The sequence below is a fragment of the Ursus americanus genome, chromosome 18 (assembly GCF_024610735.1).
Source record: "Ursus americanus isolate L20-20 chromosome 18, mUrsAme1.1.p, whole genome shotgun sequence".
In the NCBI taxonomy this organism is placed as follows: Eukaryota; Metazoa; Chordata; class Mammalia; order Carnivora; family Ursidae; genus Ursus; species Ursus americanus.
In genome coordinates, this window is record NC_142144.1 from 59,017,529 (window position 1) to 59,038,041 (window position 20,513).

The 20,513-nt window shown below is 38.9% G+C and overlaps 1 protein-coding gene across 4 annotated transcripts in view; it reads right to left on the reverse strand.

The window, feature by feature from the left end:
• The window catches only part of KDM4C (lysine demethylase 4C), a 436,152-nt gene extending 417,146 nt beyond the window's left edge, over positions 1-19,006 (reverse strand). For 3 of the 4 annotated variants that reach the window (XM_087869653.1, XM_087869652.1, XM_087869651.1), the window contains exons 1-2: positions 18,755-18,797; positions 18,120-18,212 (exon numbers count right to left, since the gene is read on the reverse strand). In XM_087869653.1, coding sequence (XP_087725779.1) covers positions 18,120-18,150 — 31 coding nt within the window. In that variant the 5' untranslated portion in view covers positions 18,151-18,212; positions 18,755-18,797. Of the gene's footprint in view, positions 1-18,119; positions 18,213-18,754 lie in introns of all 4 variants that reach the window. The other variant, XM_045780262.2, reaches the window with a different exon arrangement.
• Positions 19,007-20,513: the final 1,507 nt, after the last annotated feature.

Here is a 20,513-nt window from a genome sequence, read left to right on the forward strand (position 1 = left end):
TTTTTTTGATGGTTAAGACCTATAACCACAGAATCAATTCTCTTAAATGGTATATTTCTACTATTTCTTTTTGTGTGTCTTTTAATGTGTGTTTTTTTATTGAAGTAGAGCCGACATCCAATATTATACCTGTCTCAGGTGTACAAAATATTAATTGAACAATAATATATACATTATGAAATGCTTACCACAGTAAGTGTTATTATCATCTGTCACAATATTGCTACTGCTTCTATAATCTGTTTTAAAATTTATACTTTTCTGGAAAACTGTCCATTCAAATGCATTTGCCTGTTTTTCATGGTCTCATCTATAATTCATTACTCTTTGCAGTCTTCATGTTATTCTTGTCCATTGTTTTTTTTTCCCCAACGTAAGGATCTACAGCTCCTATCACTCTCAAAAATATGTCACACATGAACCAAAAAAATAGTTAAGAACCAATGGATTAGATCACAGCCACAGAAGTCAGCTGAACTGCGCCTCCATCAATACCTAGAGGTGTGACCTCACCTAACCACTACACCACTGTTAATGTTAAATCTTAGTAACCTCCAAACTTAGGAAATTGAACAATTCAGTGTTCCTAAACACTGGTGAACAGTGATTCCACCAGTCCTCCAAAAACAGGAATGAAAGTGCTCTGATTTTTCATAAAGTTCCAGCTTTTATTTTTAGAGAATCCTTTCTACTTTGTTGACGTTTTTTAGACAATAACAGTAGACAGTAAGTTTTCTTTGATACTTTTTATTTTAGAAAATTAAAAGTTGACTAAAAAAAGGAAAGGCCTATGTCAGTCCAACTTATTTTTTCAAATCCAGAAGTCTGGGAACCAGTAAACTGCATGATCTCTAAGTCCTTTATGACCCCAGTGTTATATGAGAGAGAGAAAGGAACAAAGTGTAGAGGGATGGAAGGCACTAATTATTTACATTAACAAAAATCAAGTAACTTGGAAGGGATGGAAGGCACTAATTATTTACATTAACAAAAATCAAGTAACTTAAGTTCAAGTCCTTATTTAATCAATACCTTTCTGATTTCTAAGCTTTTAACTCTACAATACCCCCAACTTCTACTTAAATAGATAAATCTTCCAAATGTAACATTCTCACTGAACCAATCTCTCAGTAAAAATGGCTTCCAATTACAAATCACTGTAACTTCAAAGCTCAACATGTAAGATAACTAGCCCCATCATTTTCCTCCAAAGCATGGAGAGTTTCAGATCTTACTACCTATCCCTCCTAAGTCATTCATTCCTTCAAGAGACAGTTCTGTTTCTATAGCTAAATACGAAGATTAATCAAAGAGTTTGCCTGATAAAATTACTTAACTTCAAGGACCTGGAGGCATTAAGAAGGAAGAAAAAACAACTTTCTTATCTTAGGATAAAATAAGAGAGCCATCTCAAAAATGCAAAACACAGGCATTGACTACTGAAAGAGCTACATCAGCGACAGAAAAGATAACAGAAGAGACCACAAAGTCATCCTAACTCCACCCATGAATCCCTAAAGAGGTGTCCAAGAGAAAGAAAAAGGAAGAACCTCTGCATTACTTAATGGCAGTGGCAGCCAACAGTTAGCACTTAATACATTCATCAAAAAGATGGGTGGCTCAGTCAGTTAAGCGTCTGACTCTTGATTTTAGCTCAGGTCATGATCTCAGGTTCATGAGATGGAGCCCCACTTCAGGGGGGCTCCACACTCAGCTAGGAGACTGCTTCTCTCTCTCCCTCTCCCTCTGCCCCTCCCCCTGCTCATGTGTGAGCACTTGCACACACTCTCATGTGCTCTCTTTCTCTCTCTCTAAAATAAATTAAAAAGAAAAGATAACAAACTTACTCAAGGTCATATAGTTTTAAAAAGATATAGGTATAACTGAGATTTTACTACAGTGATTAAACAGGAAGGGAGAAAGGGAGGCTTGGGTGCTTGAAATATGTTTCCATCTAACTCTGGGTACTGAATCCAAAAGTAAAAAGAACTCTTCCCAGGATAACTGCCTAGCTTGACCAAAATCAGAAGGAAAATGACAACAGTAATAAAGATTGGGCAACTGACCAGGAATTCCTTACCCTTTGTGAAAATCCAGAAGGCTAAGGAATCCTAGCAAAGCTGGCAATACAAGGCAGTATGCACTTCAGAGTCAAATTCTAGGTACAAACATAAATGCTCTAGGAGTTCCTAGGGAAAAGACAAGACTAAATATGGGCACTGTGGGAAAGGGCAAAGTGAAGGGGTGAGTGTGAGATGGGCCTCGAAATGGCATTTGGGTCAAAAAAAGGTGAGCTAGCCTTCTACAGGGGATGGGTAGCACACAATAACAATACTAATATAAACGATAACTCATTAAGTCCTTCCAAGAGGCCTAACAAGGTATTATTAACTCTATTCTGTAAGTAAGGAATTGGAAGCCTAGAACAGTTTTCTCAAACTTTTTAGTCTCAGGACTCCTTTATACTTCTAAATTTTCCCAAGGGGCCCCCGGGTGGCTTAGTGGGTTAAGCATCCAACTCTTGATCTCAGATCAGGTCTTGATCTCAAGGTGACTTTAAGCCCCACATTGGGCTCCACGCTGGGTATGGAGCCTACTTAAAAGAAAAAAAAAAAAATTTCCAAGGGACCCAATAGTAAGAGCTTTTATGTAGGATATATACTTACCAAAACAGAGGGAAATTTTAAATTATAAATTAAAAGATAAATTTAAAATCCCCATATGTATGAAACTTTTAAAAGAATTTTAAATTGTTCATCAAAGGCAACAATGGTTCCAAACCAGGGGTGATTTTTGTCCCCTGGGGGAAACTAGCAATGTCAGCAGTTATTTTTATTTGTCACAACTGGAGGAGTGCTAGTGGCATCTAGTGGGTATAGACCAGGGACACTGCTTAACATACAATGCATAAGAAGGCCCCCACGACAAAGAATTATTTAGCCCTAACTGTCAAGTGTGCTGAGGTTCAAAAACCCTGCTATGAGGCCTAAAGAAACTAGAGCATATGTTCAATAATAGACATGGTATGATAATGTTCACAGTAGCATTTCTGTAACAGCTAAAAATTGAAAGCAACTAAAATGTCCATTTACAAGAGAATCAATAAATAAGAGTATATTCAACCAATTCACAGCAGTGAAAATGAAACAAATGAACAAACCAAAGCTACTCCCAACAATAAACATATGAACCTCAGAAAGTTAAGTCGTGTACTCTTCAAAGCATATGTCTATTTTTACAAATCTAAAAAATAAAATGTAATCTCCTCTTAAATGATAAATGCATATAAAATAAATCCATCTTTTTAAACAAGGGAATAGTGGGGTGCCTGGCTGGTTCAGTGGGTAAAGCATATGACTCTTAATCTCCAGGTTGTGAGTCTGAGCCCCACACTGGGTGAAGGGTTTTAAAAAATAATAAAATATTTTTATGTGAGATTGAGCCCTGCATCAGGCTTCCCGCTCAGCAGGGAGTCTGCTTGGGATCCTCTTCCTCTCCCTTTGCCTCTCCTCCCCGCCCCCCCATGCAGGATTCTTTTAAATCTTAAAAAAAAAAAAAAAAAAAAAGATAAAGCAAGGGAATAGTGAACACAAAAATCAGGACAATATTCCTAAAGGAAAGCAGATGGGATACAAGAAAATCACATAATTGTATCTGGGTGAATTCATAGGACTGTACTAGTATGTCTTTTGCATACCTCAAGCATTAAATTGATGAAACAACCAATATAAGTGATATATTTCCGAAAATACCTAGGAAATTGAAATATACTTTGAATTAAACCAAAAAATCTTAACTTCTATGCTAAAACCATTCTTTAATACAAACAATCTTTCTGTAATACCAATCACTTCCAGCTTTTAATTTTGGCAAAAAAATATGGATTTTTGTACAATAAAGGTACCAAATAGGACCTGCATGGCCAATGAAGACTCAACACAGGGCTTTAAGCTGTTCTAACTATATTTTGTGAATTATTTTTATATTGTGAATTTATTTATTATTTTAACTTAAAGTCTGTGATTGGGTTATGTATTTGTATTCTAGTACTTAAAATGGCAATAAATTGCCTGGGTCTCCTCCTCTTAGTCTTACTCTGTTATACAACCAATAACACAACTAAAATTTCTTTAAATTTACAGATTAAATGAACAATCAAGTGTGGATTCTTTGGTAAAACAACTGACTTAAATAATCATCAATTATAACATTAACAATGATTTTAGCATTAAAAGGTAATTTGTGTAAAAAGTCCTTCATACACTAGGATAAAAATCTTTTCCAGCTATATGAACTATGCATCCTACCAATACCCTCTGACCTGGGAGGAAATTTTGGCATAAATGCATCATTAATAGCAGAAGAAAAGAAAGTTTAAAACAGCAGTAATTCTAAGTAATAAATCTTTTTATTTAGAAAGTAGTTTGTAGTGTTTCATAAAAGCAATTTCTCACACTGCAATGCAGGAAAATGTCAAATCAGATCTTACTATTCAATTTGTCAAAGGTACAGAGAATACAGTCAAAGAAAAGAAAAAAAAACTCAGTAAGTGTAAACACAGACACAGTGCTAAGTCCTTTTGAAGTAAAAATGTCTAAAGTAATATGGATACTACATGGAATCAAAACTTACCTGGTAGACAATGATCACAAGGCAGAGAAAGCATTATCTTGGCATTAAGTTTATTTTTTTTTAAGATTTTATTTATTTATTTGACAGAGAGAGAGACAGCCAGCGAGGGAGGGAACACAAGCAGGGGGAGTGGGAGAGGAAGAAGCAGGCTCATAGCAGAGGAGCCTGATGTGGGGCTCGATCCCAGAATGCCAGGATCACGCCCTGAGCCTAAGGCAGATGCTTAACGACTGAGCCCCCCAGGTGCCCCTAAGTTTATTTTTAAGAATAGAAAATACTAATTAAAAATGACCAACATTTTCTTTACTCCTAGACCTCTCTTTCTAAATCTACTATTTTAAATTTAAACCCAAACACAATCTCTAACCTGCATATCAATAAAACATCTAAGCAATGAACAAAAAAAATGCTTTAAAACTTATGACAAGAGGCACCTGGGTGGCTCAGTCAGCTAAGCCTCTGCCTTCCGCTCAGTCATGATTCCAGCATCCTGGGATCCCGCTCTGCATTGCACTGGGCTCCCTGCTCAGCAAGGAGTCTGCTTCTCCTTCCCCCATCTCTCGGGCTGTTTTCTTGAGCTCTCTCTCTCTCTCTCTCTCTCTCTCTCTCCCCCTCCCTCCCTCACAAATAAATAAATAAAATCTTTTTTTTTTAAGTTAGGAAATATGTAAAAATCATTTTTAAAACATGTGAACTTGTATCTGATTGAGAGTCAGGGCCTTTATGAAAAGGGCTAAGAAGAGAAACTCTGAAATTTTCTAAAATTTGAGTTAAAAAAAACTTCATTCTCTGTTAATGCCAACTTTAGGAAAATCACAAAACTACACTAAAATATGGGTTCAGACAGGAGCAAAAAAATATGCAATCAATGCCAACTAATATTTCTGCATGAATAGAAAAAAAGGATTATTCTCCTATGACTCCAAATTTAGAAACCTCATTTGCTTTCTAAATCCCTATTATTATGCAGGGGGATTGATAAGGACACACAAAACAGCCAAAGAAAAGAAAGCAATTTCAAGTTTCCAAAACTTGCATTGCACATAATTGTGAGTTCCAACTAATAAGTTTGCCAAGTTTGGATTGTCTCCTCCTTCAGAAGACCTGGGAAGGAGGAAACAAATGCTCCCTGGCACAGGCAAGACATACCTGGGTCTCCCAGGTTCCGAAACCCAGACTCCAGCCACCTGTTGCAGCATCGTGACAACCATAGGCCAGTGTCACCCACTGCGCACTCCCTGCACCCTGCCACAGACTTGCTGGCCAGCCCCTCGCCTGACTTCCGGACTGCACCACCTGCAGCTATCCCTGGAGCAGATCAGTGCCTGCGGTGGAACCCTTGTCACTACCACCAGCTCTACAGTGAAGCCCACGTCACATTTACAACTGAGATTACCTGAACTATTTATCAGAAGAACTCATGAGAAGCCAGGTAAATCATTTATTATCAGTTTCAAACATAAAAAGTCTAAAATTTGAAGTATTTTGAAAACATATTTAAATTTAATTTTGTATGCAAACTTTAAAATTCTTTTTAAAGATTCACAATCACATAAGCCATACACAGTACCAGCTATACTGAGGGGGGAGAAAAAAGGATTGGAAAGTATCAGACTATACAATAATCTGATGGTCCTTGCTTATTCCATTATTAATGAATGCAAGGCACACTATTTTAAAGAACCATGACAATTTGCACATTTTTTGGTAACTACCTGTCCAAAAAACCCAAGCTTGAAGGAAAAGGATTTCCTATATTCTCATCCTGTATGCAGTGTTAGCATAGTGCCTTGCGCAGATATTTGTAAGTCATTTATTCTTTTAATCTTAATACCAATACAGAGTTTCTTTACCATGCAAACTGCATCTAAACACATGAAAGTATTTTCAACGTCTCCTTAGATGAGTTTAACTTTCTTTAAAATGTCAAATATTTAACCAAACTATAATAATCACAAATATAATCATGATACAAGCACAAAGGAAAATCATAATCTGTTACCCAATGCTTCTCCTGGATTTAAACTATGGTTTTAATAAATACAAGACCAAACCCACATTAATGTTCATGAAAATAAACTCTACCACATTTTGTTTGTTTGATTTATAATTTCTCTTTGTTGTTGACAGCTTGGTCTTTTGCAGAATAACATGGGCCATCTGCACAAACTCGTTCAACAGTATTATACTAAAGACTACCCTCACTGACAACTCTTTGAACACTGAAATCTTATTAAAACGAATCTTTTAAAAAAAAATTGCATTTGTTTGGTTCTTTACTGTGCTGTACCATACAATACTTCATTTTCATTCTTAAAAGTTTTCTGTGCTATTAGCCAGCTATAATTATTCCCATTTGAGAGATGATGAAACTAAGGCTCAAAAATGGAAATCAGTGCCTGAAGTCAAACAGCAAGTAGGCGCAATGAAATAACTGCATATTTAGTATCCCCAAAACCCAGACCCCAAATATAACTGACCTCTTTGCTAGGCTCTTTAGCTACCACAAAAAAGCAAACCAAAAGCCCACTAAATCAAGAAAAAACTTGCAGTACCAAGCCCAGATGGTTTCATAGAATTATGCTCAATTTTTCAGAAACATAATCCAATGTTACTTAAACTATTCCTGAGTACAAGGGGAAAAAAAAAAAGCTTTAAAATCCTTTAAGAAGCACACCTAAATAGGTAACAAAACTTGAGAAATGGCCCAAGAAAACTGCAGAACAATTTTATTTAAGAGTATTGATGAAAATTCTTTTAAAAAATGAGGAAGCAGGGAACCCTCTTGGGTCCCCTCCCTCTTTGGGTGGTTTGTACTATCGCTCACTATCACTCAATTTGCTGCCCACCACAAAGAAAAAAAAAAAGAGGAAGCAAAATCCAAAAGCACATTAAAATAATAAACCATAACTAAAAAGTCATTCCAGAGTCCAAGAATGCTCCAATATTAGTACATTTGTTATATAATTTTTGTGTGTGTGCATGTATATCTGAACAAACACATATTCTCTAGCTCGGTTCACTGCGAGGGCACAGAAGCAACACCCCAATATCAATAACCACCTAGATCTTGGCTTCTAAGTATTTGGAGTAGGAAAGTTCAAGATGAGCTTGCATATTTCACTGTGTCCAAAAGGGAGAGAATGCTCAAAGGATGATGGGACATGTCAAAAACCCAGAACCCAGCATAAAGGATTCCCATGGGCCAAATCTATGACAATTTAAGCATCAATATAAATAACAATATTAACAGATTAGAACTCATTGAATAGAACAGGAAACCATAAATCCTAATTGATAAAAATGAATCAATATAAATAACAATATTAACAGATTAGAACTCATTGAATAGAACAGGAAACCATAAATCCTAATTGATAAAAATGAATAAATTGAAAGCTTAATAAACAAGTATTTATATAGTTTTTCAAAACAAAACAAAAAAATTAGAGAAGCATTGAGGAGTCTAGCATAGAAGATCTTAAGCAAAGTTAACATTAACAGAACAAAATGAAATTGTGTACCACCTGATAAGATGTAATAAAAGAAATACAGTTCCATCTCTGTGATATCAGAAAACAAAAATTAAGGGAGAGTCTATAAAATAACTGGCCTGTAATCCTCAAAGGTGTCAATATTATGAAAATCAAGGACGGATGCCTGGGTGGCTCAGTCAGTTAAGCATCTGCCTTCAGCTCAGGTCACAATCCCAGGGACCTGGAATCAAGTCCCACATTAGGCTCCTTGCTCAGCGGGAAACCTGCTTCTCCCTCCACCGGCCACTGGCCCTGCTTGTGCGTGTTCTCTCTCTCTCCCTCCGACAACTAACTAAAATCTTGAAAGAAAAGAAAAGAAAAGAAAAGAAAAGAAAAGAAAAGAAAAGAAAAGGAAAGGAAAGGAAAGGAAAGGAAAGGAAAGGAAAGGAAAGAAGGAAGGAAGGAAGGAAGGAAGGAAGGAAGGAAGGAAGGAAGGAAGGAAGAAAGAAAGAAAGAAAGAAAGAGAAAGGAGGGGAGGGAAGGGAGGGAGGGAGGGAGGGAGGGAGGAAAGAAAGAAAGGAAAGAAAGAAAGAGAAAGAAAGAAAGAAAGAAAGAAAGAAAGAAAGAAAGAAAGAAAGAAAGAAAGAAAATAAATCAAGGAAACACTAAGGACTATTTGAGAATGAAGGGATGTTTAAAAGACCTGAAAACAAGAAAATATAATCCATCATTCTGGACTGGATTCTTTTGCTACAAAGAACATCACTATTACAAATGGTGATATATAAAAAAGTCTAAAGATTAGATGAAAGTAATTATCAATGGTAACTTCTTGATTTTGATGGAAATATTGTGGCTATATAGGAAACCGCTTTTTTAGGAAATATACACTGAAGTATTGAGGAGCAATGGTATACGAAGACGAATTTTTCAAGGAAATAAAAGTTCTTTGTGCTATAATTGCAGCCTTTCTAAAAGTTTGAGATTGTCCAAAGTAAAATAAGAAAATTATTTCTAAAATAAAATAAAAAGGAATAAAATTTAAGGAAATATGCAAGATCTGTAAAGATATTTTTTTAAAGTCCTTTCTAAGGACTTAAAAGAGCATTTAAAAGGAAAGGCATACCATATTTCTGGACAGGAAAAGTCAAGATCTGAAAGATATTTCTCTATGTTAGTCCTTAAACTAAAGACATTCTTAATAAAACTATCAATAGGTTCTCAGAACTTGACACATTGACTCTAAAGTTAAATATAACGAGGGAAAATAAACAAGAATAGCCTGAAAAGTTCTGAAAACATGTTATAAAGCTAAAATTAAAACACTGAGGTAATGGTACATAAATAGATCACTATATAGAAACAGAATCAACCTAAATGACTTTTAATACTGCACTGGTTAAATAAATTACGGTACATGTATACAATGTAATACTGTGCGATCATTTTAAAAAGAGGGAGCTCTACATGTACTCATATTTTAAAAACCACATTCAAGTTAGTGTTAAATGAAAAAATATTCAGAACAGCAAGTACAGATACAATTTGTATTAAAATGTGTGTGTGTGTGTGTATATATATATATTTTACAGAATATCCTATATAGAATATATAGAATATATCTGGAGAGCCCTAAAAGAAACTGTTTTAACAGTAGTTAACCAAAAAGAGGAAACTGGCTGTCTGATGGCAAAAGTGAGAATATGTACTTTTTACACTTTTATATCTTCTCTTTTTTTTTTAAGATGTATTTATTTGAGAGAGAGCGCACACACGCGGGGGGCAGGGGGTACAGAGGGAAAGAATCTCAAGCAGACTCCCCACTAAGTGAGCACAGAGCCCAATGCAGGGCTTGATTTCATGACCCTGAGATCATGACCTAAGCCGAAATCAAGAGTCAGACGCTTAACCAACTCAGCTACCCAGGCACTCCCCCATTTATAACTTCTGAACTGTATACCTTGTTGTATACTTTGTATTGCCTAATTAAAATAGTATTTACTTAATACACCTTTCTACTATAATGACTTTAATAAGTTAAATTATCAAAAAGGAATGAATTTACCTATCTCAGGTCCAAATTCCTCCTACTAATGCAAGCTACCCTGAATGTTGAGAGTTCTCAGTAAAGTGTCCAAATTTCAGGTGATAGTTCCTCTTAAAAGTTAAAACAGATAAAACAAAATGGGTGAGATAAGCAGCCTGCAAAAAAAAAAAAAAAAAAAGACAGTACCATCAGTCTTTCCCTCAAAGGGACACCTGTGTCCTTTCAAAGTATCTGATGCATTCCCAAAACAGAACAGAAGCAACAAGGCTAATGTTCAATCAGAGACAAATATCCTTAGGACTGGAATTTAAACAAATGTCTGATGAAACACTAGTTAAAAGATGGAGATAAAGACAGATCCAAAGTGAAGAATTTGACTTCTTCTTTAACCTCATTCAACAGGAGAAAATGGACCTGCAGGAAGAATGTTCTGAGGAGAAAGGCGAATACTCTAGAGGATCAGAGAAGCCCCGCAGGTAAAAAAATACAGTTAAAATTACTCCTCAACACTACCCATGTCCATCTGCTGGGATCTGCCTGTCACTAAATGATGTGCTTTCCCAAGAAGCAAGACTTCCTAGAAAGAGCCCTGAAGAATGGACGAGCATGTTTTGTATCCAGGTCCTAGTTCTTTCTTCTGAGTCTAATTAGGGAGTGACACTGAAAACAGTCATTTAATGCCTGACATACTCTAGATCAACTGGAAAAGTTCAGATTTCTGAAAGTCCCATGCTAAATATGAGAACAGAACTATGAAATCTCCTAAAAGGGCTATCACTCACACACACACACACACACACACTCACACACCCAAAAGGTCCTATCTGTCCAACCAATTGTCCATACTTTGACATTTCTCTCTAATTTCTAAAGTTTCTAATTCCTTCTCTAGAAAATAGTAAATCAATATTTAGTATAAGTACTTTGTACGGCTATCAAATATATTTTCAAATGCATAATCTACTAAGGTTTGAATGCTTAAAGACTGAATAATTTCAAACACAGGTTTGGAAAATTTACTGATGTGGGATGATTACACATTTAAACTATCACTATATGTTTCCTTCAGTTTTGTTTGTTAAGTTCCACTATAACTAGACAAATTTAACAGAAAGAAGACATTCCTGCATAATCCCTAATTCATCTAAAATCCTTTCTATCCCTTTAATTCAGGTCACACAGCAGGATTTAATAAGGGACATTAGGACTTTTCAAATTATCATGCTATGGGCAACCATCAGTGAAACACACATTAATTATCAACATGCGTAAGTAGGACATGAAGAGACAGAGTCCTATTTCAGCAAAAAAAGATGAAAAACAAGGTAAGTTTTAATAATGGAGACAGGAAAGGAAAAAAAAAAAAATCCAGACTAGAAGAAACATGGATCACTATGCAGTCTAAGACTACATATTGTGAAGGTAAAATATACATCCCACGTTGACAGAGGTCCCCAAAACACAGCCACTAGAAACCTAGGCTCTATCCACCATTTAATAAAGGTATTAGGCATTTGCAAATACCTAAATTAATGTACAGGAAATTTGTTTTTCAACTGAGTCTCTCTGATTATAAATGCATATGTTCATTCTAAAAAATTTTTTAGAAGGAAAATCAAAATTACCAGTAATCTCACTACCATATTAGCATTCCAGTGTATTTTTTCTAACATATGTACATTTATAAACAAACACGTTTAAACACAACTGGGCTCATGTGATATATACAATTTTGTATAATGCTTTCTTTCATTAAACGTAGGTTTGGAATAATTCTAACATTTTAAAATATTCATCCAAGTTACAAATACCACATCACAGTGTGCAGTTAAAAACAGCCCTTGTACTAGATACTTAGGTTATTTCTAATATTTTGTTAGCAAAACAGATGAGAGATCAATATTTCATTGATGGAAACCAAACAACACCAAGCCTTCCTTGCAGAGGTTCTGGTAAAGTGAATAAATGAGAACCCACAGCTCTAGGATCAGCTCTGATGATCTACTGAACATGACATGACATCCTTACCAAGCCAGGCTCCTTAATTCATATCTTCACAAACACTTACTCATTTGCCTTGATCTCTTTGTTATCATTTTTGGAACTTTGTTTGGTTTGTAAAAAAATTGAGAAAATAAAATTGATTAGAGGCCAGCCAGCCTTAAAATTCAATGACTTACTGCACACCTGCAATGAGCTTAACCAAAGAGAGTAGAAGAGTATTGGCTATTAGTGGCCCAGAGAAACCTAGAGGATAAGACCTAAGGTAGAGTCCGATTTAGATTTTTCTCAACGGGACCTTAAGCAACTCTCCTTTGAGATCAGGCCAGAATTTCTAAGCAGAACTAGCTTTCAGGAGTGCCTGGGTGGCTCAGTCGTTAAGCGTCTGCCTTCAGCTCAGGTCATGATCCCAGGGTCCTGGGATCGAGCCCTGCTTTGGGCTCCCCGCTTAGCAGGAAGCCTGCTTCTCCCTCTCCCACGCCTCCTGCTTGTGTTCCCTTTCTCGCTGTGTCTCTGTCAAATAAATAATAAAATCTTTAAAAAAAAAAAAAAAAAAAAAGAACTAGCTTTCAGCAATAGTCATTTAATAGGAAGGGTGGAGGATAGCTATTGGCACTTGGACTTCCATCAGACAAGAATTAGAGAATAGCAACTGTGTTTCAAAAGGGGGGGAGGAGCTAATGTAAATGAAGAATTTTCCTCCTACAGTCTTAGAGCTGTGTTGTTCAGACTGCAGCCTGCAATCCTACCTAATTTGGTAGATTATATCAATATTTTTATAATACATGATATGCAGGGGCGCCTGGGTGGCACAGTCGTTAAGTGTCTGGCTTCAGCTCAGAGCGTGATCCTGGCGTTATGGGATCGAGCCCCACATTAGGCTTCTCCGCTATGAGCCTGCTTCTTCCTCTCCCACTCCCCCTGCTTGTGTTCCCTCTCTCGCTGGCTGTCTCTATCTGTGTTAAATAAATAAATAAAATCTTTAAAAATAATAATAATATATGATATGCAACAAAATGGAAAATATCAGAGTACAGCACAGGTGGCAAAGTATTTTGAAAAGTGTTTACTGAGTAACTGTAATATAATATTGATGAGACAACAGTATCCTGGTATGATACAAATGAATAAAAATACTTGGGTTCCTGCCCTTGTAGAATTCTTACAGTTAGTTTAGAAACAATCAAATAATCACATAAATATAAAGCAACATTGTAACTAAACATTCACGCTCAAAATAATCCTTTTTCATGAAATGTTGGGAATCCCTGATTTATTGTGTTCCTTTGCTACATGCTTAAGTGTTATGGAAGGAAACAATTAGGGAATTAAGATAGATTATCATTAGGAAAACTGATTTACATTGGCGAAGAGGCTGGCATGACAGGTCAGGATTCTCTGAGGAAGTACATTCAAGCAGAGACTGGAACGATGTACCAAAAAGAAAGTGGGAAGAAAGTCTGGCAGAAAACGGCACTTTCGGCAAGGGCGTGTACAGTTTGAGAAAAAGAAAAGCCAATGGGAAATAGGAAAACTAAAACCATCTAGCTAAGGTTTGGGGGTTGCTTCCGATAGGAAGAGATAATGCAGGAATTTTAAGTCTCCTGAGAGCCATGAGAATGATCCAATTTGCATTTTAAAAGATAATGAGTGGAGCAGAAATGGGAAGGAGGCTGGAGTGGCTACTGAGATAATGCCAAGTAGAGACTAGAAGGTTAATCTAATACACATTTTGCAAGCAGAAATGATAAACGTTTAGCAATAGTCTGGATGTGAGGAGGGCTGAGAAACCGTGAGGTAGATACCTGGGATAACTCACAGGTTTCCTAAAGTGAACAGTGAAATGGAATGAGATGCATGAGAGAACAAGAGAAGCAGAGCTGAGAGGAAAGATCCCAGGTTACCCAGTTACAGTTTACAAGTAGAGATGTCAAATTAATAACTAGAACTGGATGGAGATATAAAAAAAAGAAGTCAGAATCAAAACGGTTTTGATGACACATGATTCTGCTCCTTAAGTATTTACCCTCAATAATAAATAACACAAATGCAAAAAAAATCTAAAATAAATTTTAAAGATTCTGTGGACCAACAGCTCATAAATACCATAGTAGCTGAAGCCACTGTGTATCTGAAAATGTACAGCAACAGTGTAACTAAACAATTCATACTCAAAATAATCCTCTTCCAGGAAATGGTAATCACTTGTCTATTGTGTTCACTTGCTGTATGCTCCACATCTAACATAGCATATGACACATAGTAGGTGTTCAAAAATCTACTGAAAAAATATACCCACTACTAGGCAGAATAAACCACCCAGCAAAAATAAGACAAATAGTGCAAATAACAAGCAATTGTGCAAGGAAAAACTCTGTACTATGAAACATACAAATGTACTAGAGCAAGAAGATTTCTCAGGGAAAAAGGAAAATGAGTTATTTACGCTATCATACCCTAATAGTATCAAAGCTAGATTCTGTTCCTAAGAATCAGCTTAATTTCAATACCAGAAATTCCATCCCTAGACAACCAATAGTAAAATATGCTCACCATTCCCAATTATCCCTAGATATGAGAAAGAATTAAAATGTAATAAAAGTTTGATATTTGAAGCTATAGTAAAATTTCATCTAGGTTATTAAAACAAAAAAGATTAGAAAGAATTTTATTAAAATAAAATGGATATTACTGATGATTTTTCTTTATTCCCCTTTTCACAAAAGTCATACTGATACACAGGAGAAATGCACACAGACACAAGTGAGAAAAATTACCCATAAGTCCACCACCCAGAAGTAATTAACCACTTTCAACATTTTGCACAGAACAGTGATCCACAACTAATCGTATAATTGTTTAAGACTATGAAGGAGAGAGATTACAGAATACTATGGCTAGGGGCGCCTGGGTGGCCCAGTCGTTAAGCGTCTGCCTTCGGCTCAGGGCCTGATTTCCTGCGTTCTGGGATGGAGCCCCACATCAGGCTCCTCTGCTAGGAGCCTGCTTCTTCCTCTCCCACTCCCCCCGCTTGTGTTCCCTCTCTCGCTGGCTGTCTCTCTCTCTGTCAAATAAATAAAATAAAATCTTTTTTAAAAAAAAAGAATACTATGGCTAGTGTACAGTATTGAGGGAAGACTAACTTGAAGAAGTAACAACTGAGCTAAGTAAGCCATCCGAAGGATGAGATGGAATTAACCAGACAAAGAAGCGCAGGTCAGGGTAGCAGTCAAGGTAGAGGGAACAAGAATGTGAGCAGGGCACCGGTCCCACCTAGCCAGGAAATGGGGGAGAAAGTTTGGTGGAAGGAGGAGATTGGCTGGGCAAAGCCTTACTGAGAGAGCTGAGAGGACTTCATCTTCAGGGAGAGAAGGATGGGATTGTTCCAGCTGCTTATGTGGGGAAAGGGTTAGGCCCTGCAAGTGCAGACCTCTGTGATTAGCATCTTCTCCCAAAGTGAATGGAGGGTGGAAAAACAAGAATCTTTGGGGGTGTGCAATACAATATTTTAAAGACAATAATACAGTATTTAAAATTTATATTTTAGGTTCAACAAAACCTAGATTGGTAGCAAATGAAGAAAAACAAGTGACTTTAACTCTTGCACAACTCCCAAGAAATTCATATTAGAAATGGAGGTAGGCAGAGGAGTACTGAATATTCATAATAACAAAAAATAATATAAATTTTAAAAGACTGAAAGACCTGCATTAGACACTGAGTTTAATGATAATATGGAATATATGTTTTATCACCATACCTCTAATAAATATATAACAAATTAGTATCCAGGGAATAATCGTTTGCTGTATGAAGAAAAACTGGGCTAACATAAAGGGATGATCTTAAAGACATCCAGACAAGAAAAACACATCATTATCCACAGGACAAAGCCCCACACAGAGACTTCTGGCCTCTAGAGAAAGGGACTTGGTGGTGGAGCAGAATAGGTCCCTCAAAGGCCTAGAGAGAGTATCCCTGACACTATCCCTCCTTCATCCATCTATTCACTCTAGAAAAAAGGTTTAACCCAGCAATTCCACTACTAGGTATATATCCAAGAGTAAAGAAAACACACATACACACTAAAACTAGTTTGTGAATGTTCATAGCACATTATTCAAAATAGCCAAAAAATACAAACAACCCAAAAGCCCATCAACTGATAAACAAAAAGTGATATATCCATACAATGGAATACAAGACAGCCATAAAAAGGAATAAAGTACTGATAGATGCTACATGATGGATGAACCTTGAAAACATTACACTAAGTGAAAGAATCCAGTCACAAAAACCCACATATTATATGGTTATACTTACATGAAATATCCAGAATAGGAAAATCTATCGAGACAGAAAGCAGATTAGTCATTGCTTGGGGCTAAAGGGGACTGGAGGCGGTGAGAAAGGGACAATAACTGCTAATGAGAACAGGGTTTCTTTGAAGGTGATAAAAATGTTCTAACATTGATTCTGATGATGGTTGCACAATTCCATGCACATACTAAAACCAGTGGATTGTACACTTTAAATAGGTGGATTTGGGACACGTGGGTGGCTCAGTCCGTTGAGTATCTGCCTTCGGCTCAGGGATCTTGGGCTCCCTGCTTAGTGGGGAGCCTGCTTCTTCCTCTGCCTGCCACTCCCCCTGCTTGTGTGCTCTCTCTGACAAATAAATAAAATCTCAAAAATAAAAAAAGTAAAAAAATAAATAGATGGATTATACGGTATGTGAGTTGTATCTTAATAAAGCTGTTATTTAAAAAGAGAGAGGATGTTTTAGCACCCCAGGCATTATGGTAAATTGCTAGAAATACAGCAAAGGAAAAAAAAAACAGAGAACTTGTTCTCAAAGCCTTAACATTCTAATGGGGGGGGGGCAGTCAAGATACAATGACAAAGCAATGAGAAAAAGAAAGAAAAGAATTCACAGACTACCCAAGGTTAGTTAGGCACCTAACTTAGTCCTGGGTGATTCAGAAGGTGTCAAGTAGATAATTCAAAACACCAGATTTTCATCCTTTCATCTAAATAACTTTTTAAAAATTATGTACCTGTTCACTGCTTCTTAAAAATCTTCATTCTTACAGAAAGGTTAATATTGGATTTTTAAAAAGCATTGTGCACCTACAAGGTTTAAAACATATGTTTTTAACTTTAGACAAGCAACCGATTAAAATCTGTTAATAAAACGAAACAAGCCTCCGATTTAAATTGTACTGTACTACCAAGTTCGTGGAGTGTTGTAAAGTGTGTGAAAACTTAACTTAAACTTAAATTGGGAGAAAGAGGGTCTAAAAAGCCGGAACAGCCGTGTAATACATTCCAAAACAAAGCATGGGGGGTTGGGAGGAGACCAGCAAGGCAGAATTTGAGTAAGGATCCTAAAGGAGAACCAAGTACTTCAAAGCAAAAATGGACCTTTAAGAACTAAAGTCACTATTTTTCAATCACAACACTTCGAAATTATATTAGTAATTAAACGGTGAAGCCGAATTTCCCAAGATTAAAAATAAAAATTACAGCAAATTCAAGTGGGTGAAATAGGTCAAAACTTGGTCCGAACCTAGGTGGAACTGAGCCTACCAGAAACTTTCACCAAGATAAGGGTGAACCAACGCCAACTTCTAACCTACATTTCCAAAGCAGGTTTTGATAAACCCCCTTGAGGGGTAATTTACCAAGTGCTTAAAAAAAAAAAGTTTGCCGTCTTTTCTCCTGGAGCAGAAACCATACAAAGCCCCTCCTGGGCATCACCCACGACCAAAGCCAGCCCGTGCAGACCTGCAGCGTGCAGTTTAGGGGAAGACTGGCTCCAAGTTCACCCGGAAAGCATCTGACTCTAGCCCTGCTGGTTTCATTGGCTAAGCCTGGAGGAAAAACCCAAGTTCGAACCCGGAGCCCCAGCCTGCCTGACTCCCTCCTCCACATCCCCACCCTACGCCACGTCCCGTGCGTGCCTGGCATTCCACGCGAAGCGATCCAACTCATTTATTAAGCTCCCACGGTCTACACCGCATCGTGGCTTCAGGCACTGCAGGAAGAAATGGCCCCTGCCGGAAAAACCAACAGAACGGGGGCTGAGGACGAACCCGGGAGAGAGGCTGCGAGCCTGCGGCGAGGTGTTCTGGAGAGGAGCCCCCGCCTTCACCCCCCGGGTCGTGACAGTCCCAAAGAACAGATGGCACCGAGGGCTCAGCAGGCCGTGCCTCCCCGGAGTCCGCCGCAGACCAGGCTGGAACAGGAATGGAAAGGAGTCGGCATCCCTGGACCACCCGCGCGCTCCTTTGACCGAAGGAGCGCGACCCAGACTTCGGCCCCCAGCAGAACGACGAGCGCGGGGACCGAACCCCCGAGAGGGCCGGAGCGGACTGTCACTGGCTCCCGCCTCCCTCCGCAGCGACTATGGCCGGCCGCTCTCTCCCCAGCATGACAGCGGCGGCGGTGGGGGACCAAGCGCCTCCCGCCCGCTTCTCCCCTCCCCCGGACACCGGCACCCCCAGCGGCCCGGAGCAGAGGGGGGCAGTGCCGAGAAGACCGCCCGGGCCCCTCCCCCCCACCATCCCTATCGCCCGGACTCCGGAAAAGCGGTTACCTGGCGCGCGGGTAGGGACCGGGAAACGACCCAGAGGAGGAAGATGAGGAGGAAGAGGGTGGCCTTCGGCCCAGGGAGATTTGGGAAATTTGGAAGACTTGTTCCGCACTGGGTGACAGCTGTTCGCTGCGCACGCGCACCGGCCCCCAGACGCCTGATCACTCCGCCGCTCCTCACCCTCCCGTCGAGGGGATGCGAGGCAGCGGCGAAGGCGCGCGCACAGCGCCTGCCGGCTCTCGCTGCGCGAGGGCGCGCGCGCTGTCACGTGACCACTGGGCCCCGGCACTTAGTGGGTCACGTGAACTTCCAAACAGCTTAAAGAAATGCCGGGCACCTTCTTGCTTTGGGGTTAGTCTTCCGTGCTGTTCTTAAGTTAGGTTTGCTGTAGTGCATCTTGTTCTCTGGGGAGGGGCATGTCCACTTTTTCCCAGAGGGAAAGACACTTAAGGAGAAGGAAGGAACAGGTGCACAGAACCTTGCCCGGAAGTGTCTACCGGGTTCCCGCAGGGCTGGACCTGATAGAGTCCACGCGCCACACGTCGCCCTGGGCCGCGACGCGGACCTATGGCGGCCTCCGGCGCGCGGACGTCAGAGTGGCGTTGCCATGGGTGGGGCTTCGGAATGCCCAGCGGAGCCTGGCTGGGATGTTGGGGCTCGCTGCTGGGCAGCAGTGACAGCGTCTTACTGGCCGGGCTCCTGCGCCTCTTAACAACAATGGGAGATCCCGACTGTGCCAACCTTTTAACGAGTAACTCAAGCAAAAGACCGTGTTCTTTCGCGAGAAGAGCGAAACTGTCCCATATTCCAAAGCACCTAGGTGGAGCACGGCCCACCCAGGTGTGCGCTGGAGCTGAGGAGACCCGAGGGTGGCCACAATAGGAATCGAGGCTGGGGAAGCTCTCAAAAACTAGGGATTGACAGCAGTTTGGCCTGAATTGTGGTAACAGGAAGTGCAAGTGTCTCCGGACCCCGAGAACGTACTTAAATTAGCTTGCCACTACTTGTTACTTCTGCGCTGAAACTCCGCCATGCAAGGTGTCAGAAGGAACCACATAGACCTTAAGCCTTTGTACTGCCGAAGACAGATGGCTAACACCAGATGTTTTTCAAAGCTCAACAATTTTTTTTTTAACTTCCTGCAGAGTACCCAGCTGGGTCCCTTGTAGCGTTCCCCCTAACGTCCTCTCATCTAAGACTGGGCAGATATTACACTCCTGAGCACACTCGTTCTGTCTAATGTGCTGAGCTTCCTGTTACAATCCACGGATCTCTGCTTTTTAAAATATCTCGACAGGTCTACTTACCACACCCTTGAAGTCTTTTCTCTCTGGGAAGAGCATATCGAGGTCAGATGAAATGTGGTTAATTAAGTAAGGCTAATGGGATTATTGGGCCACCACATTTCTTTAGTTATTAAATTAGAAACAAGGTTTATGCTTTAATACCCATATACACGTCTGAACTTGCCTAATATATATACTCAACTGAGAATTTTCCAAATGTGTATACTATGAGGATCCCAACCCTCCTTACAAGTCAGTTGGATATGCTGAAACAATAAATATATAACCCAACATTTATTTGGAGCTTACTGTGAGCTTGACACTGTTTTTAAATGCCTCACAAATTTAGCTAAATTTATCCTTATAATAATTCAATGGCTAGGTATCATTATTTTCTCCTTATTTTAGATATGAAAACTGAAGTATACGGGTTAAGAAATTTGTCAAAGAGCTACTAAAATCCAGGGTACTTAGGA